Source organism: Monodon monoceros, unplaced genomic scaffold (genome assembly GCF_005190385.1).
Source record: "Monodon monoceros isolate NGI ecotype Baffin Bay Population unplaced genomic scaffold, NGI_Narwhal_1 Super_Scaffold_21, whole genome shotgun sequence".
Classification (NCBI taxonomy): Eukaryota; Metazoa; Chordata; class Mammalia; order Artiodactyla; family Monodontidae; genus Monodon; species Monodon monoceros.
The window spans coordinates 83,364,048-83,390,202 of NW_021703778.1; the positions used below are offsets into that span (position 1 = coordinate 83,364,048).

General features: G+C 35.4%; 1 protein-coding gene across 2 annotated transcripts in view; it reads left to right on the top strand.

The window, feature by feature from the left end:
• Positions 1-311: 311 nt before the first annotated feature.
• The window catches only part of SECISBP2L (SECIS binding protein 2 like), a 62,696-nt gene continuing 36,852 nt past the window's right edge, over positions 312-26,155 (top strand). Inside the window, exons 1-11 of one of the 2 annotated variants that reach the window (XM_029238160.1) lie at positions 312-607; positions 7,882-8,060; positions 10,050-10,374; positions 11,949-12,084; positions 16,743-16,972; positions 17,267-17,291; positions 17,632-17,747; positions 23,438-23,572; positions 25,039-25,119; positions 25,663-25,830; positions 25,972-26,113. In XM_029238160.1, the coding sequence (XP_029093993.1) occupies positions 584-607; positions 7,882-8,060; positions 10,050-10,374; positions 11,949-12,084; positions 16,743-16,972; positions 17,267-17,291; positions 17,632-17,747; positions 23,438-23,572; positions 25,039-25,119; positions 25,663-25,830; positions 25,972-26,113 (1,561 nt within the window). In that variant the 5' untranslated portion in view covers positions 312-583. Of the gene's footprint in view, positions 608-7,881; positions 8,061-10,049; positions 10,375-11,948; positions 12,085-16,742; positions 17,012-17,266; positions 17,292-17,631; positions 17,748-23,437; positions 23,573-25,038; positions 25,120-25,662; positions 25,831-25,971; positions 26,114-26,155 lie in introns of both variants that reach the window. The other variant, XM_029238159.1, reaches the window with a different exon arrangement.

A 26,155-nucleotide genomic window follows, 5' to 3' on the forward strand; every position in this document is an offset into this window, starting at 1 on the left:
TACAGTCAGCTAAAAGCTCTTCCAGTATCACTAAGAGGTAGTTTGAGATAAGTAAGTGGTCTCTGAGGTCCCTGAAGACTAAAAACCGAGTGTCCTGAGTCCCAAATGGTCCCACGCTCCTCTAGTTTAGCAGTCCAGAGGGGCAGTTAAGTCCCGCGTAAAGTGCACAGTGGTTATGGGCACTTGCTCCTGAGAATCTCCAACCGGCCTCAGCATCCAGATCAGCCAGCTCTGGCTCGTTTACTGCCAGCTCACGCCGCCTGCGGTCACTCCGCCCACTGCCCCCCTCGGTCTCCTCCCCCTTCTTTCCCTTTTGCGCACCGCCATTTCCGCCTACGGCTTTCTCCAATTTGGGCCCTCCTCGGCTTCCGTCCCAGATGATCCCTCCGCGAGGCTGCCGCCGCCTCCTCCTCCCGGAGCTGGAGCCGCCTCCTCGGCCAGTGGCGTAGCCGGACTCTGTGTCGGGGCCAGATAGGGGCGGAGGTCTGGAGCCCGGTCTAGACCCGAGCGGGGGGCCATGGAGAAAGCGGCCCGAGGCGCTCTCGACACCGACTAACGCGGGCCCGTTGCGGCTGCAGGCGCCATGGACCGAGCCCCCGCAGACCAGGTACGCGGGTTTGGGCTGGGCCGGCCGGGCCGGGAGCTGGGGGTCGCTGCTTCCTCCCGGGCGGGCCCTGGTCTCCGAGCGTGGGCTCGGACGGCCGAAGCCTTCGGGTTTTTGCTGGCGCAGACCTCCTTTCCCCGGGAGCCTGGCGGCGCCCCACTCTCCTGCATTGTTCCAGCTGCTGTCTCGAGCTTGGGGGCTTTTCCAGCCCCGTTCCCCCCGGGCTGGGGACTCGCTTTTGCCCTTCCTCCCTGGCTTGGTGAAAGGGGCCAGAAGACTCCCAAGTTGTCCGTGCTCTCCCGAGAGAGGGTTTATAACTTCCAGAGAATACCACCTCCCCCCCCGCCTTCCCTTCCCTTCAGCTCTGGAATGTGTTTTCAAGGTGGAAAGGCTTTTGAAGGTTTCTCACTTAGAAAAACTGTCAGAGAATGTGTGATAACTACAGACGAAGGTGGGGGGAGGTTTATGGGCTTTTTTAGGATCTACGTTTCCTTGAGCGAAGCATTGTTTTTGCAGTGGTTTTAGGGAGGTCTTCCCTTTTAGATATGAAATACTACGGTTTCCCTTTGCCCTTCTAGCCAACTATTTCGCAAAAATAAGTGTTTTTAAAAAGTCGATATTATATTTTAAAGGTGTAGGACCGAAGCGCGAATTCATTTCCGAGCCCGTTTTCATATTCACAAAGCAGTCCCATTAGTGTTTTCAGTTGCATCAAATTATTGATTATCCAAGCCAGTAGGTGCTGGGAGGCTGGGATGGTGATAGTGTTAAAAAAATAATCTAAAATAATAGTTTTCTTCCCCCACAGAAGTTTCGGTATTTTCCATCCTGAGACCTGTGTGAAACGATTTAATTTGATGAAATCTAAGTTTACTCACTCTCCATTCCCCTCCAGTTGAAGGCCTTGCCCAGTGATGAACTAGGCAAATAGATGAAGGAAAAAGAGAGACTAGGGATTTGCCTAATTACTTTACAAATGGATAATTAACACCTGAATAATGAGACCAGATTTCCCAAATTCCTGTATCTGTATATATGTAGCTAGTGAGAGCCAGTTCTGATTTTAAATCGGGCTCTTTTAGCAGGCAAAGAGCAGCCTCCTGGTTGTGTGTGTGTGTGTATTTTTATTTTTACAAAATCTTTATTTAAAAAAAGCTTTATGTGAATATGCCTCTGAAAACACAAATGAGTTTTATGAAACAATATGTGTATTTACCGAAGCAAAATTGATTGGGGCCCCTTGGCAAATACATACAGGCTTTCCTGTGACCCAGGGTATTTTATATACACTCTATATCCAATTTAATGAAAAACAATTTTTCAAGGTATCTATCAAAAGTGTCTGAGATTTGAAAGCCTGACAAGTGAATAGGAAATTTTCTTGAATGATTTTTTTTGTATGTGTGTCACTAATGAAAGGGTTAAACATTTTGGTCGTTCTCTGTGATGACAGAACTGTAACTAGTAATGCTGCCATATGTATACTTATGGTTCCCTTCATCCCAGAGGAAATGTAATGAACTATTTAGATGGTAACCCTTAGCATAGTTATTTGTGTGTGATTATCTTAACAGCAAGTGCTATGAGCAAATTATTTAGAGAGCCTCTTCATCTTTCATCCTGTATCTTTCCAAAGTCGACAACCTATTAAAATCTTGTAGAAATTTAAGGTTCAGAGAAAAATCATAAATGTAGGTTTTCCGTTGAAGAATTTTTCTTTTTTTTTTTTCCCTCCAATACCTCTTGCCTCTTCCTTAGCCTAACCTTAAATGAGAGAATAATTTGAATCAATCCCCCTTTCCCCCCACATGCTCACAGGAAGCTGAGACCCCAGGAAGTGATGCCTGGTTCGTGCTGTAGGGAGTTAATTCAGGGATCCATGGATGACCTGGAAGGAGTCTTCTTCGTTTTAATTAGCACTTTTCTGGGGCAAGACTCCATTATTTTCATCATATGCTCATATTCATCATTGAAAAAAGGCACAGAACCATTCATTTCATGATAGATTAGGGGCTAGAACTGAGATTTGTCCACTTTGTGGAGTTTTGATTGTTTTCACTATACCACTGAGTAATGCAATGGCTTTTCCAAGTTATTTGGAATGTACTTTTATATTTTTAATAACGAAGTGAATTTAATAGGTAAAAGTCATTAAAAACAGATGCCATATGTGCTGAATTCCCATTTTTTTCTCACAAAACATCTATTTTTTTCATTTTAAACCATTGTTGGTTTATATTTAGAATTTCTGGGAATGTCTACAGCATTAAAACTTATAATATTGTAGTGGTTAGCCATTCATAGAAGTTTGATTTTTAAAAAATAGTACTAATACACACTTTCTGCATTTTGTCTTAATCTAAGCGAAATCCTTGTAGTATTGCACAAGTGTAACTTAAGAAAAAGACTCAGCATGTTTTGCCTGAAGGCATTCATGTTGCTGTTGTTGAATTACCTCTTTTTAAAAAAAAAAAATAAAATCTTTGTATAAAAGGATAAATTGTGTGTGCGTTGATTAAGATTATAAAAAATAAGTTACTGGGAATACATGCTAGCTGATAGTCTTAATTGTAGTAATGACTATTTGAAAGAATGTTATAACCAGAAGGGAATCTCAGGAGTATTCTCTTTTACCAAGACTATATTAAATCAAAACAAGTAGCTTAATTTTAATTGCCAGAGTTAGTTCTAAGAACTACTTGGTATTGTGCCTTTTTGTTGTTGTTGTTCTTAAGGGAAAAAAAGCTGGTATAAAGGGATGTGAAGCATAAATCATGGAGTTCATTTTGTTTATAAAGTCTTAGTGTTTCTATTTTTAGTAAATTTAGGACAGTGTTTTGAGATTTTTTTTAAATAAACAATAACCTTAGAAGTAACAGAACACTTGAGGTTTACTATTTCATTTGTATTATCAAATAATTTAAACATTGGCTTGATATTTAGTACATTAACGTTAGATAAGTTCTTTTAAAATAATTTGCAAAATTATTGATCAGTGATGTCTTTAATTCTTAGAAAAGCAAATGTGTAATAAATGCATATGGCTTCATGCAAAGTGCTGATTACCAATAAAGATATAAAATTATTTGGTTTATAATTTTTTTCTTTAAATAATTTATAAACTTCAAATAATATCAGCACTGCAAACTAAATATATTCTAGATAAGTTACTCTAAAATGTTTATTATTCAGCAATACTTACAGTTAGCTTTTATAGATCTAAGTAAATGATTGTCTTAACAGATTTTAAAAATAATACTTTTGTAATTAAAAAGAAGGTAAATAGTGCTCATTTACTGAAAATACCATTTGGAAATTTTAAAAGGCATTTTTCCCTAAGCTTTTAAGTCAAAGAGGAAATATAAAGTAGAATTTTAGATTTTTGAAAAAGTAATAAAATACTACACATGACAATGTATGGGATGTGGCTGAAGCTTACTCTGAGGCAAATGCATAGTCATAAATGTTTTCATTATTCAGCATTTTGAAAGGAAATTAAAAATTAAGCATCCAAGGCAAGAAGTTTGGGGGTAAACCCTTCAAAGAAAGAGAGGAAAAAAATGTAAAAGCAGGAATTAATTAATTAGATATTCCAAAAACTAGAATTAAATTTAGAAAGTTGGATGTTAGAAAAGTACCACCAGACTTTAACAGGATTAAATGTGGTCTATTTTAAGAAAAGGGGGAAAATGTATGGATAGGAAAGCAAGTGGTCAGAGTCTAAGGTAAACGGTTTTTTTGTTTTTTCAATATTTTCTAAAGTCTTGGCAGAACTCATATGTATAACTACTGTGATTTGTTTTGGCAAGTGGTTTACTTTCAGTATAAAACCTTCCAACCAGAAAACAATAAAGCCAGCAGGTATCTCTGAAGGATTTTTTCCTTCAGAAGACATTTTATCTTTGGCCATGATATGTAAAATAATGTTTGATATATCATATTTACCTTAACATAGGAAGAATGTGGAGGGTTTCCATGGTCATATTTTTTCTCTAGGTGTGTAGTACATACTGACATTTCACTGTGGGAGCGTGCCGTATTATGTTCTACTTCAGTTTTGATTTCAAGTGAGTGTCTTTTTTCTGTTGCTTAATTTGGGAATATTATTCACACTCTTCTGAATGTTCTGTCTCAGAGGAGTTTAGTATGCATTTTATGTTGATGTGTGCTTCGTAGTAATGTTTGCCCATTTTCCCTAAACTAGCCTCGTGTGGTGCTCTCTTCAGAACATGAACTCAGTGCATGTTTGTTGAATTATATATAGGCTCTCAGTGATCTGAATGCGTTTGTTCAATAAACTTTTAAATAAGGTTTTTATAGTTTTTTGTTCTGATAAATTCTTGGGTTTTCTAGATTATTCACATCAAAGAAATTTTATTGATGTTTGTTTTACTAGATGCAGAATTTTAAATGAATGTGAAACAGCTTAAGTTTTGTTTTTTCAAATACAGGTTTCTGGGATTATGATTTTTCATTAATTTGGAAAATTCTGAAATAATTTCTGAAAGATAAAGAAAATTTTATTGTGTAGTTTTTTTTTTTTAACAAAGAGTAGTACAGGAATAGATTTTGTTCTGTGTTTAGACTTCTTTCATATTTATATTTAAGGAGACAAAAATTTGCTATAAATTTTTTTTTTTGCTATAAAATTTTTGATTTCTAAAAAACAGATCATGGCAAAAGTAGAGAGACTAAACAGAAATTCAAACTGAGGCATATCATTGTATGAAGTAACTAGTCTAATTTTTTCATAACATTTTGTTGTCCACTATGTTAAAACATTTTTTCCTTTGATCTCTATGCTAATATAATTGAAATATTGCCAGAATTTGTTGCTTGCTTAACATATTGTCTCTATGGGCTTTATTATATGGAATTTAAAAAATATTTTGGGATTTTTACTTTTCAGGCCTGAGAACAACTTAGGCTGCATTTTGATGTATGACACTGAAGGCCCCAAAGTCACAATAAACAACTTATAAAACCATACGGAGTTGTAACTATAGGAGAAGGTTTGCCAGTCTGTTCCTACTAGTGACATCTTCTGTTTGTGCAGCTGTTGACTACAGCAGCTTCTCTTTTTTGCTAAAAACAAAGGATCGTTTCAGTGTTTGTGAGTTTTATTGTTGAATGCCAATATCTAGAATTGCACTTAGAATAGAAACCAATACAGACTTTAATTTTTAAGGACATATACTGTGTATATGTGCAGATATTAGTTATAAATTATGCATGACACTTTTTGAATAGTGGGTTGCCTAAATTCATAAAACATATAGAGTACAAATGAGACTAGGCATAAAAAATTTGTGGCACTGTCTCCCCTCCCCTGCGCGCCACCTGGCTTGTGGGATCTTTGTTCCCTGACCAGGGATGGAACCTGTGCCCCCTGCAGTGGAAGTGGAGTCCTAACCATTGGACTGCCAGGGAATTCCCTGCACCTTTTGACTTGAGCAAGAATTTGAATTTGTTGTTACCAAAGTAATTTATGAGTTGGTATTACTTGGGGGGATCAGGAAAAGTTATTTTTAAATTATTTCTTTATATTAGTATTATTCCTTTTTTTCATATTGGGCTGAGAATTTCATATAACTGCATACCTTGCATTAAAAAAAAACCTGGTGTCTTCTAGTCCAGATTTATAAAACTGTTCAGGTTCTCATATGTTCAAAGGTTGATATTTTATACCTTATGTAAATAAGTTTTGAATCATGTTGACTATCACAGTGACAATCACTGACTTACACTGTTAACATTTGTTTTTGCCTCTTGTGTTGAAATTCAAGAAACCAACTCCAGTTCACAGATATTTGTGAGTTCAATGACGTTATCAACTTCAGATTTGGTTAGTAGTACAGAAGTAGGCTTCAAAGTTAAATCAGGTGGGGAGGAAGGATATTGAATTGATACTGCTATATAGTTCAGATTTCTTCCCCCAGACACATATTACTGAATATTTACAGTGGACTCTTTGGAGAACAGTTTTTCTGAAAAAGGCTCTATATTTAGCATATCAAGTCTTTTCTTTAGATTTTCTTGGATTTGCTGATTACTTTTGTGAGAAACATGCATGAAATTTATTCTGAGAAATATGCCTTGATGGGAGTTTCTACTGAATGCCACCCTGGTGGGGAAAAAGTTCTGGTTAGGGCTATTGCTTTCAGGTAGTTGATTTGAGTTGTTGAAAAATTGGATTGCATTCCACTTACTGGTTTTGCTAAGAAGTGTTTAATATCTTTTTAGATTGTAATGTTTGTGGCTTTTAACATTCTGCTTTTACAGAATGTGCCTATAGATTATTTCTTTGTATAATTAAATTTTAAAAATTTGTTGTTAAATATAACAAATATAGAAAGAAAACTGCATAAAACCAGTGTACAGCTAAATGAATTATTGGATGAATACCTCGTATCACCCAAGTTAGGATATAGAACTTTGCCAGGTACCCCAGAAACCGTACAGGTGCCTCTTCCCAATCACAGCTCCCTCTTTCCTAAGAGTAATTCCTATCCTAATTTTCATGGCTCTTATTTACTTTTCTTTATAGTTTTGTCACCAACTTGTACATCCTTAGTATGGTAGTTTATTATGTCTGTTAAACCTCTATAGATTTATAAGGAGAGATACAAAATAAACTAAAATGGAGTACGTAGACTGGATTACTTTAGTTTACTCGGCTTGTCTACTGGGAAGCTGAAGTACTCATTTTTTCCCCAGTTTAACTGTGAAGCAAAAGTTTTTCTCCCTTATTTTTTTTTTCATTTATTGTAGACATTTTCCTTCCTTTTAATTTAACCATACTAATCTAATTTCCTGAAATGGACAGAAATAGACTATTTTTTAGACTATTCAAACAAATATAAAGTATCCTTCAGAACTCTGTTGAGTGATTTTTTTTCCCCTAACAAAATTAGTTAAAAACACATTGTTTTGTCTGAAGAGCTAGTTTGTTTTTTTTACTACCAGCTTTATTTTTGGACTGTGAGGTACAATTTCCTTGTATTCTTGATTGTTTTAACAGCTTTGGTTATGTAAGGAATGACTTCATTGAAATCTAGTAACCTTTGATAACTTTTCTCCTATTTGATGGCTTTGTTTAAATAACGTAATCATATTTAATTATTTTAATTTGACCTTGCTATTCCTTTGAATATCTTGTGACATTAGAGACCTAATTACTGTTTGTAAAGACTGTCTCTTTTATTGTTAAATTGTGAATTTGTATTATTTAAATTTTTGTTCGTTTGTTAGTAATGTGTTTCACTTTCTCTTTGAAGAATGTCAAGCTGTCAGCTGAGGTAGAACCCTTTATTCCCCAGAAGAAGAATCCTGATACATTTATGATCCCTATGGCACTCCCAAATGATAACGGCAGTGTTTCTGGTGTAGAACCAACTCCAATTCCCAGCTACCTGATTACTTGTTATCCATTTGTTCAGGAAAACCAGTCCAATAGGTAATTTGTTTACTATTATTTTCTTTTGGTGGGGGAAGAAATGGGTAGGGAAATATAGAAGTTGGCAAAGGATACTTCTTAATTTTTTCTTTTGTAACTTTTAAACATTAACCATTTCTCTGTTTTCTAAGAGGAGTAAATAAAACCAAATGATGTAGAAATTTAAAAATTGTTAACATGGATTATTGTTATTTTCTCATTCTTTCTAAGAGAAAATGGAGTTCTTTGTATGTGTCTCCTATAATAAGTCATTGAAATTTGTTTGAAATAAATTGACTCAAAGGGAGAAATGAATTATTCAGAAAGAGGGGTGAACAGAAATCCTTTTTTGAGGATAGGCATCTAATCATAATTGCCAAGACAGTCTGGCATAAGAAGAATATACCAAGGGGTAGCCCTTAACTTTGAAGCTTTTGTGTCTAGTTAGCATGTATGTGTTTAGACTCTGATTGTAGTTTAAATTTAGCTTCTGTGCTGTAGTCACAGGGTGATGTAGCAAAATGCTTACAGTTTAGATAATGTGTGACCTAGTGTTTAGGGTGTACCTTGTGATAGTCACGATAGCCTTTCTAACCCTGCTTAGACTGTCTGAATGATTAGCATTTCATTGGTGTCGTTCATTTTATTGCTGTATAAAAGTACTTTCAGCCTCTTTCGAGTTATATCACGCACAAAAAATTGTACTTCTCCAGCACTCTGGGGTAAATGGATGAGGGGACTAGGCTCTAGCCTTTGCCCAGCCACCCCTGAGGGCTAAGGCAATCAATATTTCTACACGTCTATAACCATTGTGGCACACTAGTGTGCCCAGGCACATTCGTTGAGAAATTCTGGTTGTATGAGATAACGGATCACTAAATTACTGTCTCAGATATTAAATATTCAAGTTAATAGTCTAAAACTCTTAATAGTTTTGGGCATTAGGCAAACAGTAGAAGCTAAAGGAGTCTTCTCAGTTGAGTCAAGTTAACATTATATTAAAAATCTTTGACCTGTATTGGATTATGTTTGAAGTGATTTGTAAACTAGATTAAAAATACTATTCTGCATTTGACAAAGTGGCCAAGTGTACAGTATGATAAATTTAATTTTTCTTACCTTACCAAATAATCTTTGAGAATTCATGAGTAAGCCAGCCATCAGATTATTTGAAAATATTTTTAGAATTGTGGCAGGGAGTATTTTTCCCTTTTGCTTTGTCATGGAATAGTGAGGAAAAGCTCTGTACTCCAGCCCCCTATGACCCCTCATTTGTCAGCAGCAACTGTCTGCAAGGAGAATTGCTGAGACAGGAAGGACTGGTGCTTTATAGGAAGGGATTGCACTAGGAGAACTCTAATGCTGGAGATAGATGGTAGTGAACAAGCTTGCCTTTTTCTTCTCTTCTTTCCCTTGGACCTGGTGCCTGCTTCCATTGCCAAGGAGGGGAGCCAGGGAAAGAGCTGGACTTGGCCAGGTGGTTAGGGGAGTATGGTAGAGGAGTAGGAGGCTGTGGGCCTGAGCTAAAGAATGGGAGGTGGAAGAATCAAACACCCGTTGTAAAGATCACCTTACACAATGATCACCTTACCCTGCTTTTTGCAGAAGACTGTCACAGTTGTTACCATTGGATGGGAACTTTGGACTGCCTTTAGTGGCAGATTCAGCAACTAGGTGTTTTAACTTTTAAGCAGAAATACCTTGAGGAGGTTGAGGGGAGTGTTACAAATAAGAAAGGTCCGTACCAAAATTTTTAAATTTTGGAATGCAGTAAGCTATCAGGTTGAATTCCTTTTTACTGTCAATTAAATTGTTATTACATGTACATAAAAATCTCTAGTTACAGCAAGGAAATTTATAAAACGGTAATTTTATCTCTTTCAGAATTACTATGAGGCTACTATTTTGTACTGTTTTTTCTTTTATTAAAATACGTTGAGATTTTGTTTTAGCATTACTTTTAGACATACATGTCAATAGATTTTTTTCTTTTTTGATTTGGTTTTACAGACAGTTTCCATTATATAACAATGATATACGATGGCAACAGCCTAATCCAAACCCTGCTGGACCATACCTTGCTTACCCCATTATATCTGCTCAGCCACCTGTTTCTACAGAGTATACATACTATCAGCTGATGCCAGCACCATGTGCCCAAGTTATGGGTTTCTATCATCCTTTTCCTGCACCTTACTCCAACACTTTTCAGGCTGCAAATACTGTCAATACTATAACTGCAGAATGCACTGAGCGTCCAAATCAGCTTGGACAGGTCTTCCCGTTATCTGGTCATCGAAACAGAAACAGTAATAGAGGACCAGTGGTACCAAAAGTAAGTGACTGAATTTGATTGGCTTTTGTGTTTGATATTTCTCTTGTTAGTAATAGTATAAGTAATTTGCTACTTGTATTGATTAGCCTTTAATCCTGAATTTACCTTTTAAAAAACAGTCAATGGTGTAGCATTTATAAAATAATTTTTTTTCCATTACTTTTGGTCCTCATTCTTAAATGGTGATATGATTTACAGTCATCTTCCACTTCCTTCAGAGAGTTTACATAAGCATAATGCACAGATATTTCCAAAGTATTTTAATTTAGTGATAAAAATTGCATAGTGACACCAGTTTTAATAAGTGATTAGTTTGGGTCCTTTGCTAGCAGTGTTGAGTGGCTAATGCACATCAAGACATTTCAGTCTTCAGAAATAAGCAGGAGATATTATGGAAAAGAACATTTGTCTCTTCAACTTCATTGTTTCTGTTCTGTCAATTTTTAGTAGGAATAGCACTTTGTTATTCAAGGGATGCTTTATTATGTGAATACAAGGTCTCCCAGGGCTAAAGAAAATTAAAGATAAATATGGGCAATGACCTTTTGTCAGCACCAGCCTTTGACTAAATTAAAAAAAAAAGACACAAAGGCCTTGAAATCACAGGAGGATTAAGGTTAATTCTAGGTGACTGTTTCTTAACTAAAAGGTTACTTTTCTATTGAGGCCATGATATCAAAGCACATAAGAAAAACCATGTTCCTTTTCAGCACTTTTGAGCTAATAGAAGGCAGAGGGATTAGATGCATTTTATGACTTATTGTCAAGGAGTTGATGCTTTCCTAGATTCCATTAGCCTAGCCTCTTTGGTGAAAAGTCTTTGCTATCTTCTGGCATACTTTTAACAGATTAAAATACAAACAAGCAGCAGAAGTTGCTTTGAAAAGTATTTTAGTCTTTGTTCATGGAAACATTCTGGATCAAGGGAAATCCTTTTGGGACCTCTGAGAATGAAAAGAAGACAATAGTATATAACTTTCAGAGTTTGAAGTAACATGATTTCTCAGAGTGCATTTCCAGCACTTGAATCTAAGAAGTTAAATTTGGAGTTGTATAAATTGCTATTAAGTGATGAATACCCATATTTTTTAAAATGAAGGAAAGGATCAGCTTTTTAATATTTTCTTTTTAAACTCTTAAACAGAAATTTCTTTTGTAATTCATTGCTAAAATTTCTCTTTTGGATAAGTTACCATCCTTTTTATTACCCTTTTAAATAAAAATTTGCAACCCCTAATTTGTCATGATTATACTCTTATTGTTTATTAGATATTGATTGAGAAAACTAAAAATGCAAATGACAATTAAAATGAATTTATATTTTATTATAGTAATATTAATGGTTATTTGAAAGTAGTATATAAATGTGTGTATAATACATTATTTACCCTGTTATCATTGGCTGCAGATAATTTCATGAAATCCTAACACAGTAACCCTGTTTCCTCATGGGTTGGGAGTCACTAATTTGTAGCCTACATTTAAGTATCTTTTATAAAGGATGTGTATTTTATAATATTTAGTACATTGAATAAGATCTTAAGTTTTTTGTTTTTTTTTTTTACTTCAATCAGCAACAGCTTTTACAACAGCACATAAAAAGCAAAAGGCCACTGGTGAAAAATGTAGCTACTCAGAAAGAGACAAATGCAGCAGGTCCTGATAACCGATCAAAAATTGTGCTACTGGTAGACGCTTCACAGCAAACTGGTAAGGCAAGATTTCTTACATATATACGTTATAGGTTTTTAAAAAAATTTATTTTATTGAGGGAATTCCCTGGTGGTCCAGTGGTTAGGGTTCCACGCTTCCACTTCAGGGGGCATGGGTTTGATCCCTGGTTGGGGATCCCGCATGCTACATGGCAAGGCCAAAAAAAAAAAAATTATTTTATTGAAGTACAGTTGATTTACAGTGTTGTGTTAATTTCTGCTGTGCAGCAAAGTGATTCAGTTATATATACATAATACATCCTTTTTTGTTTTCTTTTCCATTATGGTTTATCACAGGATACTGAATATAGTTTCTTGTGCTGTACAGTAGGACCTTGTTGTTTATCCATTCTATATATAATAGCTTGCGTCTGCTAATCCCAAACTCTCCCCATCCATCCCTCCTGCATCCCTCTTTCCCCTTGGCAACCACAAGTCTGTTCTCTATGTCTGTATACATCACTGATTTTCATCTGTTGTCATGCATTGACTTTATAATTGTGGACTCTACCACTTTTTTTTTTTTGTATTTCGGCCATTCTGCGAAGCAAGCAGGATGGTTCCCCCACCAGGGATCGAACCCGGGCCTCCACAGTGAAAGCTCCAAATCCCAACCAGTAGGCCACAAGGGAACTCCATGGACTCTACCACTTTTTAGGATTCTAGGCTTTCCTCCATTTATCCTGCCACTTTGTGAAAATCTCTAGGAAGGATAAAACAGTCCATGTCCTTAATGTTCTTTCAACTTGCATGCTGGCTTATGTACAGTTTTGGGCAGGATTTGATGTTTCCTTATCCCCTTATAGTAGTGGAGCAGTTCAGAAGTCAGAGATGGAATTTTGCAGACATAGAAATTTGAGGGACTCATTTTGGTAGAAATCAGAATTGTACGTGTTTTATAGCTAGATTAAAATCCTTTTTAAAACATCCTAACATCCTATACTATCTTTATAGACGAAGTTACCAAGTTTTCTGCACCGTATTTTAGCGTAGATCTGAACCAGATGTATGAGTGATACCTATATCCTCAAATAAGTAAATATTTTGGACTAGTTGGATATCATTTTGTCAAAAGTGTTTTAGAGGACTGTATAAGCATTAAATTACAAAGCTTTATCCTGGTAATAGATAAGAATTAATAAATAGTCTTAAAATATTCTTGCTATTTTCCAGTTTATATTGTGAAATTTCATTTTGTATCTCTGGTCTCAGCCTAATAGCTATAGAGTAGATGGCCGTCTTCTACTGTACACCCATTGTGATTAAAGAAATCCTTATTAATGATCCAAGGCTAGGAATTAGATCTGTTCAAAGGCATATTTGCTTTTTACCCCCTATAGTTTTCACAAAAATACTGTCTGGCTTAAAATGAATTAGGTGGTACATACATTCTTTCATTTGGACTGTACCTTTTCTGTTGGACGTCTGTTCAGTTTCCTTTTACAATTGCTTAGGTCTGTTAGGAGCAAGAAAGGATTTGGGAATCAGTTAAAAAACAATCTTGCTGATAGTGCAGTCATTGTGTGATTTGTAGGGCATAAAGCGATGAGATTAACAGACTGACAGATGGTTGGAGTGGCTATGGGAAAGTCACAAGGTAATATATGACAACATTTTCTATGTTTTGGTTGTTCCTAGACATAGTGACCCATTTCTACATGCTTTGAACCCTGGAACTGCTTTAAAAATTTATCCTAACGTCTTTGGTTTGCTCATTAAGTGTCCACAAAGACAGCCTTCTGAAGCACAAGAATTAGAAAGTGAAAAGATGAAGATATAATTTGAGTAGAAGATTATACCTTCTATCAGTATTCTTATTCTTTAGTTTGTTTTTAAGTTATCAGGATTAATTGGTATCAACTACAGGTAGAATGAAAATTTTAAAGGAATTTGTAACAATTTTTTACTCTTGAACACAAGGTCATATTATTTAAGAGTTTAGTAACATGGCTAGATATAAGATAATATACAAAAATTAATTGCATTTCAGTGTGCTGCCAACAAACAGAATTTAAGAAAAGATATTATTTACAGTAGCAACAAAAATACAGTTTCTGGCATAAACCTGACAAAAGATAATAAGACATTGATGCAGAAAACTGTAACTATATTATAGGACATTTAAAAAAATAAATAGCATGCTCATTCAGGACAATTTGATGTTGCAAATGGCATTTTTCCCCTAAGTTAGTCTATAGATTCAATGCAGTTCTAATCAAAATTCCTATGGTGGGCTTCCCTGCTGGTGCAGTGGTTAAGAATCCACCTGCCAATGCAGGGGACCCAGGTTCAAGCCCTGGTCCAGGAAGATCCCACATGCCACGGAGCAACTAAGCCCGTGTGCCACAACTACTGAGCCTGCGCTGTAGAGCCCGCGAGCCGCAACTGCCGAGCCCTCGCGCCGCAACTGCTGAAGCGCGCGCGCCTAGGGCCCATGCTCTGCAATGAGAGAAGTCACCGCTGTGAGAAGCCCGTGCACTACAACGAAGAGTAGCCCCTGCTCACCACAACTGGAGAAAGCCTGCGCACAACAACGAAGACCCAATGCAGCCAAAAATAAAATAAATAAATTTATTAAAAAAAAAAAATTCCAGTGGGGAGTTTTTTGGAACTTGACAAACTAATTCTAAAATAAAGGAGTGCACTGGCCAAGACATCCCTGGAAAATAACTTTTCCTCTAGATATCAAGACCTATTAAGCCATTTTATTTTTTATAGGCTTATACAAAAATATAGTATATAAAATTCAGTATGTGAAAATCAAACAGAACAGAGAGCCCAGAAACACATATAAGGAAAATGACAAAGATAGCCTCACAGACCCCTAACATATACATCATGCAAATCTATTCCAGATGGATTAAGGGCTTAAATGGGAAAACCACATGTAGTAGAAAATATAGCAGATATCTTTATGATTGCATGGAGAGAACTATTTCTAAAATTAAGAATTTCTGTTTATCAAGCGTGAGTGAAAGAACAAGGCACAAATCTTGGAAAAGATTTTTACCATGCATGTAACTGACAAAGGATTAGTGTGAGGACATATAAAGAATTCATAGGAATCAATAAGAAAATGATCCCACCTTGTGCTCAGGGCCCCTGGAATGCAGTGCTGCCAAGGGGCTGAAACAGTTTGGTAGAGCTATAGGAATATTTGGACCCAGTTGTCCTACTCAGGTGAATGTATCCAAGTGGAATCTCCCCCTAGAAAGAAAAGGAACTGTTTGATTAAAGGTGTGTACACTGCAGCAGCACCAAAAAAAAAGCACTGAAAACTTCTCAATGTCCAGTAACGGGCAACAAGTCAAAAGAAGTCTCCAGGACATCCACTCAGTGGAATAATTTGGGGCCTTCATATATTATAATTAATGAAGAACATAATATTAAACAGTGCAACTCAAAAATTATATTGGTTCTGTATAAAAATTATATATGGAAAAAATTGTGTATGTGAAAAAAGGCTCGTGGAAAAAGGAATATTTGTGATAGGAGATTGTAAGAGGTTTTTTGATGTCTTGTAATTACAATTTGTGAAATACAAAAATGAGAAACAGGCAACTTAGTAGAAAAATAGGCAGAAGTCAAACAAACCAAAAGTAAAATTAACAAGTATTTTACAGAAAGGAAAATGTGAGTGGCTAAAACCATGAGAAAAGATTCTCAATCTCGTTATTAAGCAGAAAAATGCAAATTAAAACCCACGATGAGCCATCTTTTTATACCCAACAATTGGCAAAAATTATAGCCTAGAGGACAGTGTCAAGTATTTGGTGAATATGTGCATCAGTGGGGATATATATATACTGCTGTTAGAGTGTAAACTGTTTTAACCACCTTCGAAAATGATTTGGCATTACCAAGCAAAGTTGAATATTATGTGTATCCCCTAAGGCCTAGTAGTAATAATCTTAGAGAAGCTTCACGTGCACACACACACATTTATATGTCTATATAAGAATGTTTACAGCAGTATTGTTGTTAATAGCAAAACCCCAAAACAACCCAGGTGTCCCATCAGTGGTACAAAGGATAAATGCATTTTGGTATATTCATACACAGACATTTTAGATTCCAGTGACCTTAATGATTACAGCCACATGCATCAGAATCTCAAAACCAGTCACTGTTTGGAGGAGGAGGTAGCAGCAGGGGGAAGCAAGTCACAGAAGAATATGGACAGTATGAATTCATTTTAATAAAGCTAAAACTGCAGAAGTATATGATTTATGTTTTTGGAATACAAAAATCCTTGGTAAATCTAGTTTAAAAAGTGAAGGAATGGTAAACACAATTCAGAATAGTGGCGACCTCTGAGGGAGAAAGAGAATACAGTGGTGGAGGAGGCATGCAGTGGACTTCAAAGGATTGGTGATGTTCTATTTCTTAAAATAGGTAATGGTGGTTTGCTTTAATTATTCTGTAATATTAATTATACAAATATTTTAGTTATACAAATATTCTCCTTTCATACTAAACACATTTTATAAACCAATTTCTCAGGAACAGCTTACCTTTTGATGATCTTTTCAAAAGTTTTCACCTGTTTTCTCTGTTTACAAAGTTAGGTATCTTTGTTTTCTTACAATTTTAATGATAACAAGAATTGATCAACTTGTCCTCAAAAAGAGTTGTCACACTTTCCTTGCCTTACAGATTTCCCATCAGACATCGCTAACAAATCTCTCTCAGAGAGCTCTGCCACGATGCTCTGGAAGGCCAAAGGCAGGAGGAGAAGAGCATCCCACCCTACTGCTGAATCCTCTAGTGAGCAGGGGGCTAGTGAAGCTGACATTGACAGTGATAGTGGCTACTGCAGTCCCAAACACAGCAACAACCAGCCTGCAGCTGGGGCTTTGAGAAATCCTGATTCTAGCACCATCAGTGTATGTGGCATTACTTTGATTTCCTCATCAGTCATCTGTGTCAGTATTATCTTTGTGTCCTCTGCTAAAGCTGAAGTATCTATTTTCATGAACAATTCCTATAATAATAGGATGGTTAAAAATGTATTTTGTATGTTTTATTATTAATATAAGAATACTCATTTATGCAGAAGTATTTTTTCTAAGATGATAATAAGCATGCTTCACACTAGACGGAATTATGAAATGTTTTGCAAGGTATATGGTGTTGACTCTTAAGCGGAAAATAATTGTCTTTTTTGTTTCTATTTTTAGCATGTGGAATCATCTATATGTGCAGGTACTTACTTTCTGCATAGTGTTTTTGCTATACTTTCTTCTTTGTCCATGTCACAGCTTTGTTTTTAAGCATGAGGCTTGCTGATGCTGCAGAAAAATTAGAAATCTTCCAAGGAAATTCAAGTTAATTTGAAAGTGTAGTTTTGTTGATGAAATTGAGAAAATTCCAGCTAGAGCTATTCTGAAAGATGACAACTTGTATTACTAAGAACTGGAATACCACTTAAAGTTTATGGAAAATTTTTCAGTATTACATTTATAGTGACTGAGTTTCAGTATGTGAAGTTAGGGGGCCCTTTAGGTTTTGACATCTTTATATTTTAAAATCTCATTTATTACAGGTGGTGTAAATTGGTCCAGTGTAACTTGCCAGGCAACTCAGAAAAAACCTTGGATGGAAAAAAATCAGACATTTTCTAGAGGTGGAAGGCAGGCTGAACAAAGAAATAATTCACAGGTAATTTGGATTAGGTTGGAGAAATTTGAGTAGTGTGAGATGCATTATTATAAATGGTATAGTGGTTTTGAAGGGCAGTGTCCTTAATTTTTGGTGATACATATTGTGGTGTTTAAAATAACATGATATCTGTAACTTTTAAATGGCTTAGCCAATAAAATTATTATTTAAATAATGAAACAAAATGGCAAGATGTTGAATGTAGGTGGGACGTATATTGTACCATTTTCTACTTTTCTATATTTAAGAAATATATTTGTATATTTTATAATTTTAAAAAAGAATACTCTCCAGTCCTGCTTCATCTTCTGTGACTGTTTCTTATCCATATAAAAAAATTTAAAGCATTTTAATACCTTAAATACTGATTCTTTGAACTTTAGGACTGTAGCCTGGTCCACGTGTCTTTAGTTGACTATAAACACCACAAGCCATACTCGGTGCTTGTTGCAGTACCATAGTGATGGCTGCCTCTGCCATAATGTGGCCAGACGGGGCAGCTTCCTGGTCTTGGGGAGCAAGACCTAGCTGCAGTACAGCAGAGCGAGTTATATACTGCTACGAACTTCTAATAATTGTCTTCCTGCGTTGGTTGTCTGTGATATCAGGGAGGTGTTGATTGGTCAGTATTTTTCCTTTTTAATTTTTAGATAGAGTTCCTGGATTCCTTAAATCTAGTTAAGGAATTAAAGTTACCATATGAATAGATCTGGATGAACTGAAGTAAGTGTAAGTTACCAATGGATTGAGGAAACCGAATACTTGCTGGTGTGCCTTTGCTTCCCTGACATGAAGTTCTTCAGATGTACCCTAATGTTAATTAGGCTGTCGGGAAAGCAAGTAGAATAATGTCCTCTTCCCTATGGTTATTGCGAAAATGAGTCATTGTTGTTTGTGGCAGGCTTGTGAGGCAGTCTACCTTTATTTGATTAAAAACAAAAGAGCTAAAACAAGACTTGTTCATATAGATTAGATAAACAAAATCTACGGAATGTTTGGTTAAGGACTGAAATTTTATATTGAAATCGTAACTGCTAGGCCTGCCAAGTTTGCAGTCTCATTATTGGTACTTTTGGTATCAGTAGCCCACTAGAGAGGAAATAATACTGATACAGAAAAACATTTTATCTCTGCCTCAAAACTGATGCGGAATGGTGAAAAAACACAAAACTTTCAATTATAGAAACGCATAAACGTTTGTTTATTTTGTCTCCCTTCATTCCAAAAGAACTGGAGCCAGATGTTGAACAATGTGTGTGTTTTCTTTTCTACTTCTGAGACTTTGTTATACTTTTCTTAAGTGTGTAGCTTGATTTTTGATATGCAGAACCTTTTCTTTAAGTCAAAATATTTTCCCCCTTTGCAATTTCTGATTGTTTTTAGGCTTAAAAAGTCTTTTAGAAATCTAGTAAATATTCACTTGTATTTTCTGCTGCTTTTTTACAGGGTAATGTTTTCAAAACTTTTTTATCTGAGGTTTTTTTTTGATGCATGGTACAACATAATGAGGTCGATTTTCACAGTAAACCAGTTGTCTTAACATTGTAATCCATTATTTTTTCTGATTTGTGCTGCCCTTTTAGTCATTTGCTAATTTCTTATGTCTTGGGTCCTGTTTCTGGGCTTCTTTGTTCCATTTATCAGATTTTTGCACCTGTACCATGCTGCTTTAACTACTGTACAATGCAGTGATTTTTAATGTTTTTACCAGTGTTTTAACATTTGAAACAGCAGATTTTTTCTATACTGTGATGTGCCCTTAATTGTAAATGAGGGACAGAATGTAAAAACGGCTTTATTTTGTGAATAGGTTGAAAAATAAAATATATGAAAAAGGTTATACAATGAACAATCTCATTTTTACCCTGTCTCCACTTGTCGTCTTCTCTTCCCTATATCTGTGTATTTTCCCAGAGTTTTTTTTTTTTAACAACTCCTAATGTTGTATGGATATATCCTTGTTAATTTCTGAAGTCCTGTCGTTGGACACTTGAATTATTTGTAAACTACTGCTGTTAATAGATGTGCTGCAGTATTAATTAGAAATCTGTGTGTATAGCAGTAGAATAAATTCCTAGATAAGGTATTGCTGAGTGAAAAGATAAAGTCATTTCTGTTATTTGGTAAATAACACCAGATTGTACCATTTTGCATTCTCACCGATAATGTGGAGGGTGCTTATTTCCAAGTAGCCTCAGTAATCATGTGTTTTCAAGATTTTGGATTTGTGCCAGTGAGAGAGGAATAGTGTATTAAAGCAGTTGAGTATCTTTCCATATGTTTAAGGGCCGTTTGTACTTTTCTGTGAACTTGTCATACTCTTTGACCATTTTTTGTATCTTGATCTATTTCTCTGTTTTTGTACATTAAAAAAATTTTTTTTAATTTAGAAATTTTTATTTTTCTTGGGCCGTGTGCCTTGTGGGAGTCTCGTTCCCTGACCAGGAATTGAAGACAAGCCCCCTGCAGTGGAAGTGTGAGTCCTAACCACTGGGCCGCCAGAGAATTCCCTGTTTTTGTACATTTTTAAATCAGTTTGATCAAGCTCTTATCAAATTTTTTTAATTTCTGGGAGCCGGTAGTCTGTTATATGAGTTGAAAATATTTTGCTAGATTTTCATTTTTGACTTTGCTTATTATTATTGCCATATACAAGTTTGTTTTAAATAGCATTAAGAAGTTTATTTTTATAAAGGATTTTGCCTGTTTTCCTCCAATGTGTTTATGCTCTTGTGTTTTTTTTACATTTAAATCTTTATTCCATTTAGAGTTTGTCTTGGTAGGTGTTGTGAGATATGGGTCCTATTTTGTATTTTTTAAGTGGCTACCTAAATCTCCCAGCACCATCTGTTGACAAGTCCATTACTTCACCTATTTGAGATAACTACCTTTATCACCTATTAAATTTCCATATATATTGAAATCTGTTTCCAGATTTTCTGTTTTGTTCCATTGGTTTTTAAACTAATCTATCAACTTAGGGAGAATGGATTGCCTTTATGATATGGCATCTTTCTAGAAAAACAATGTCTTCCTGCTTTTTTTTTTTTTCCTTTAATTTTTTGGCCGTGCAGTGCGTCATGCAGGATCTTAGTTCCTTGACCAGGGATCGAACCCAGGGCCCTTGCATTGGAAGCGAGGAGTCTTAACCACTGGACCGCCAGGGAAGTCCCCTGTCTTCTTATTTTTGAGTTACCTTTTTGTGTTCTTCAGAAGTATTGTATAATTTTCTGAAAATAAATTTGTACATATTCCTCATTTGTCAGTTCCTAGTATTTTTCTTTTTTGTTATGTAAGTGGAATATAAACACCTGAATCTTTAGATACTGATTTTGTGCTAGTCATTTAAGAATCTTAATATGTAGCTGTAGCTGTAGTTTCTGATTTGTTCCCTATGCCCACTTTCTAGCAACAAAACTCTTTTTTCTTAGAAGAATTTTTTTAAAAGGGGGGGTTATTAGTTCATTCCAGGAGGTAATGGAAATACTTGCATATTTGGTCCTCATGAACTTCGTTGGGACCATTAGCTTGGGGGTTTTAACTTAATCCTGGAACTTTATGTCTCCAAGTACAAGAATCAAGTTGCATTTATTTTTTTAAAAAATTGTTTTTATGTTTGTAACAACATTAATGCATATATACTAAGGCTGGTTTACAACAGGGCTTACATTTTTTTTTTTTTGCGGTATGCGGGCCTCTCACCGCTGCGGCCTCTCCTGCCGCGGAGCACAGGCTCCGGATGCGCAGGCCCAGTGGCCATGGCCCACGGTCCCAGCCGCTCCGCAGCATGCGGGACCCTCCCGGACTGGGCCATGAACCCGTGTCCCCTGCATCGGCAGGCGGACTCCCAACCACTGCGCCACCAGGGAAGCCCAGGGCTTACATTTTGATATAATTATAATGCTGTTTGGAGGGCAGGTTTACATTTACTTGTTTGTGATAGTGACTGTACAAAGAAATGAAGAGTTCTACTCAAGAATTATTCTCTTGCTTCTATTCATCCCAATATTGGGGCTTGATTATTGGTTTTCATTTCAGTGTTAATAATTTATGTGAATTCAGTTGTTTCTTTAGTACCTAGACATTGTAAATTGCATTTGTTTTAGCATCCTTGTATAAGCTGCTTTTTATGAGCCAATTTAAAAAATATTTTATTATGAAAATTTTTAAACAGACCTTAAAGTTGAAGCAATTTTATAGAGACCATTCATATAGTTACTAGCTTGATGCTATCGAAGATTTTACAGAAATTTGCTTCATCACATATGTATTCCTCTGTCTCTATCCATGTTCATGAGTTTATTTTAAAATGAGGTAAATATTTAAAACCACGGAACTGTTGGGTACCTGACAAATTATCAAGTTTCTTAACAGATGCTTATAGTTATAGGAAGTAGCCCCATTGTGCGTATTCTAAGGAAGATTACATTTGCTATATGACTATCTTCTGGCCTATAGTTCTGCCATACAGCCTACTCCCAAGAGAGTATAAAAATTCTGTTTCTTAAAAAAAAAAAAATTATGTTTCTTATCAGCAAGTCTTTTTAGACCAGTTGCTTAGCATGGGAATTGCTAGGTGCTTCTAGGTCTTTGTGTGCATATTTTTGATTTAATAATCCAAAGTCTATACGACAGCACCTTCAGTCCAGGTCTGCTTCACGTTCTGTGTATTGTTAGAATTCTTGGGTAACTGGTAAAGAGGATCATACTTTTCACATCTTATCTAGGTGTCGTGGTTCAGAGGCATTTCATCTAAGTTGCATTAGGTACTTAAGAGAGGGAACTTGGTTGTCTTAAGATTCTTAACGTGCTTAATGTGTTTTTTTCTTGCTTTTATGATAGTTGAACATTTTGCGAATGGGTCAATAGAATAATAATAATTTATGTGATTGAATGACACTTTTATTCTTTTAAATCTGTTTTCTTATAAACAAGATTTAAAATGTTTAATATTTCCTAGGAATTAAAACACAATAAAACTACAGATATTAAAAGACCTACGATAGTTTTATAAAAAGGTAATACTCAGTTTCTCCCAATGGTAATAACATCTTGCAACTATAGTGCAGTATCACAACCCTGATATTGACATCAATATAGTCGATTCAAAACAGATCCATTACTGCAAGGATCCCTCATTTTGCCCTTTTATAGCCAAACTCCCCCTTCCCTTCCCCACCAGCCTCTCCTTAACCCCTAGAATCCACTTATCTGTTCCCCCTTTTTATGATTTTGTCATTTCAAGAATGTTGTATAAATGAACTCATACAGTCTTTTCAGGATTGGCTTTTTTTCACTTGCATCGTTTTCTGAAGATTCATACAGATTTTTGGGTATTTCAGTAGTTTGTTCCTTTTCGTGACTGACTGCTGTTTTATAGGATGCATATACTACAGTGAGTTTACTCTCCCAGTGAAGGATATCTGGGTTTCCAGTTTTTGGCGTTACAAATAAAGTTGATATAAACGTTCATGCACAAGGGAAAAAAGTAACATGCACTAATTATCACATTTTTGTATTTTCATTATAATGACCTTATTTGTCAAAAGTTTTAACCTTTTGTAATAAGTTATGCACTTTATGAAAATTCATTGTGCTGTATACTTTGGGGTACATTTCTGTATGTTATACTTCAATAAAACATTTTACTTAAAAGTAACATATTTCCCCCCCCTCTGGGGTTTATTTAGGTTGGATTCAGATGCCGAGGACATAGTACTTCCTCAGAAAGAAGACAGAATTTGCAAAAGAGACAAGATAATAAGCAGTTAAACCCCAGTCAGTGTCATAGAGGCGACCCAAATTCCGAGTCTTTATATTTTGAGGTATTTTTTCAAACTGTATATTGTTATAGTACGATTATTGCCATTAAGAAATTAATTAATTTTTCTTACATTATGATAAGTACTTTTTATGTCTTAACATGTGACTGCAAGTAGATTGTAAGTTACTTAGATGTATTTGTCTTGTCATTTTTATCTTGGTTATATATAGTTAGTCTAACATTAACTTTATTAATGTTTATTTTCATAAATTTTTGTCATGAGTATTCATTTTGAGGTAACATATGGAGGTAGAACTTAGTTTTATGTGGACTTCACCTAGTTTGAAACTTTCTTCCTAACTTTTATTATGTTTGTTGAATCTATTTGTTAAGTTTTCAAATTTAAAAAGTTCAGTCTAGTCAATTTGTGCTGCTAGCCAGGGGAGTCTTGAAGAAGGAAGATAAAAGGCTATTTTACTTTTTCTAATAGGCAGACAGTTTATATTCTAATTGCAATGTTTCTATTATTCATCTAACTGGTGCTCATTGGAGGCTTGTTGTATGTTTAAAGTAAGGTGCTCTGCATGATACATTAAGGTGAATACACACACTGCCCTTAGGGAGGTTGCTGTGTAATAGAGGAATGTAGACATGTACACACCTGATACTTCTTGGGTGTGGTTGAAGTTGAAAGGAGAAATAAGTCCCTTTGGGTTTGAGGCAGGATAGGGATAACATTTGGAATAGGTTTTAAAGAATGAGTAGAATTTGATTGTGTCAAGATGGTGAACAAACATCCCAGGTAACTCATTTTTGTTATATAGTTTCTATAAAATGAGTTAATAGATGGAGTTTAAATATGCTTGAGGCCAGAGGCTTCAGATGAATAATATGTTAGATAAGCTTAGTAATTGACCTAAAGGACTTGAGGCTTCAGCTCAAGTAGTGTATCAAGAACAGTACATGTGGCAGATTTTTTATTTGCACTTAATCATATGATTGGTTCCATACTTATATTTAGTTAAAAATAATAGATATAAATTTCAGTGTAAAGGAGGATATTGGTTAAGAAATTACTTTGAATAGGGAATTTATTTTTATTTTTTAACTTTTAATGTTATTGACTGGTGTATGTAGTAATGGGACAGGGAGTATATTAATGAAATTCATACTAAGCCATTTGTTTAAAATCTTCTCAAAATTATGTGAAATGTGATAAAATCCTTTTTGAATTTCTTTTTATTTACTTACCCACCTTAGGGTAGAATTATTAATAAAAATGGAATAGTAGATGCAGAAATCTAAAGGATGGACACGTGTGGATGTATCCCCATCCTTGAATAATTAAATTAGCTATGTTTTAGCATGTGAGAAATGAGATTTCCTTTTTAAGACTTTTAAATAGTTTAATATTGAGTTAAAAAATTACTTCCCTGTCATTTCATTACTCTTAAGCATTATAAATGTTGTTCTTAAGAGTTTATTGCTTTGAACTCTGTTTTTACTTAAAATGTGGAACTATTTCAGGATGAAGATGGATTTCGAGAACTAAATGAGAATGGAAGTGCTAAAGATGAGAACATTCAACAGAAGCTTTCTTCAAAAGTAGTAAGTGACTCTTTTAAAAAAGATAAGCAAAATATTTGAACATCTTTTGAGCTATGGCAATGTTGAAAAGAAATATTACAGCTAAGTATAAAGACTTGTATGGCAGCATGGTATAGAAGAAGCACTGTATTTAGTACTGATCTTTAGTATTTCTTCTCAGCATAGCCAGAACAGAGACACTGTCCTTTGAAATCCATAGTTCCATTACAGGCAAGGAAATACCATTAATTAAATGACATCATAAATCATATAGTCCATGCTAAAATTTCCCCAGTTGTTGCAAAACTTTACCTTGGAGTTATTTTGTTTTCAGTCCAGGATCCAGTCAGTTATCACCTATTGCATTTTGCTGTTTTGTCTCTATTATTTTCCAGTCTCCCTGTCTAGAATGATCCCACCGTCTCACTCTGTTCTTTATGTAATTGAATCTTCTGAAGAGTCTAGTCCAGTTATACTGTAGAACATCTCACATTCTAGATTGTCTTTCCTTATGATTAGACTTTTATGGAATCACTAACAAATGTTTTTCTCTGGTTATCGTAGTTGGATGATTTACCTGAGAACTCACCAATCAATATAGTTCAGACACCAATTCCCATTACAACCTCAGTTCCTAAACGTGCAAAAAGTCAAAAGAAGAAAGCTTTAGCAGCAGCCCTTGCCACAGCTCAAGAATATTCAGAAATAAGTATGGAGCAAAAAAAACTACAGGTATGTATTCATTTTTACGAACAAATATGATAGTTTATTTGGTAGGTTTTGGGGGATGGATGGAAGACTGACAAATATAATTATCCTAAACTGTCACATTTTCATACTAAAATGAAAAATGTTTTCATGTTTACCTTGCAGGAAGCTTTATCAAAGGCAGCTGGGAAAAAGAATAAAACACCTGTACAACTAGATTTGGGGGACATGTTAGCAGCTCTGGAAAAACAACAACAAGCCATGAAAGCACGGCAAATTACTAATACCAGACCTCTGTCATATACAGGTGATATCATTAATCCTGGCAATTTGCTATTTGGCTTTGGTA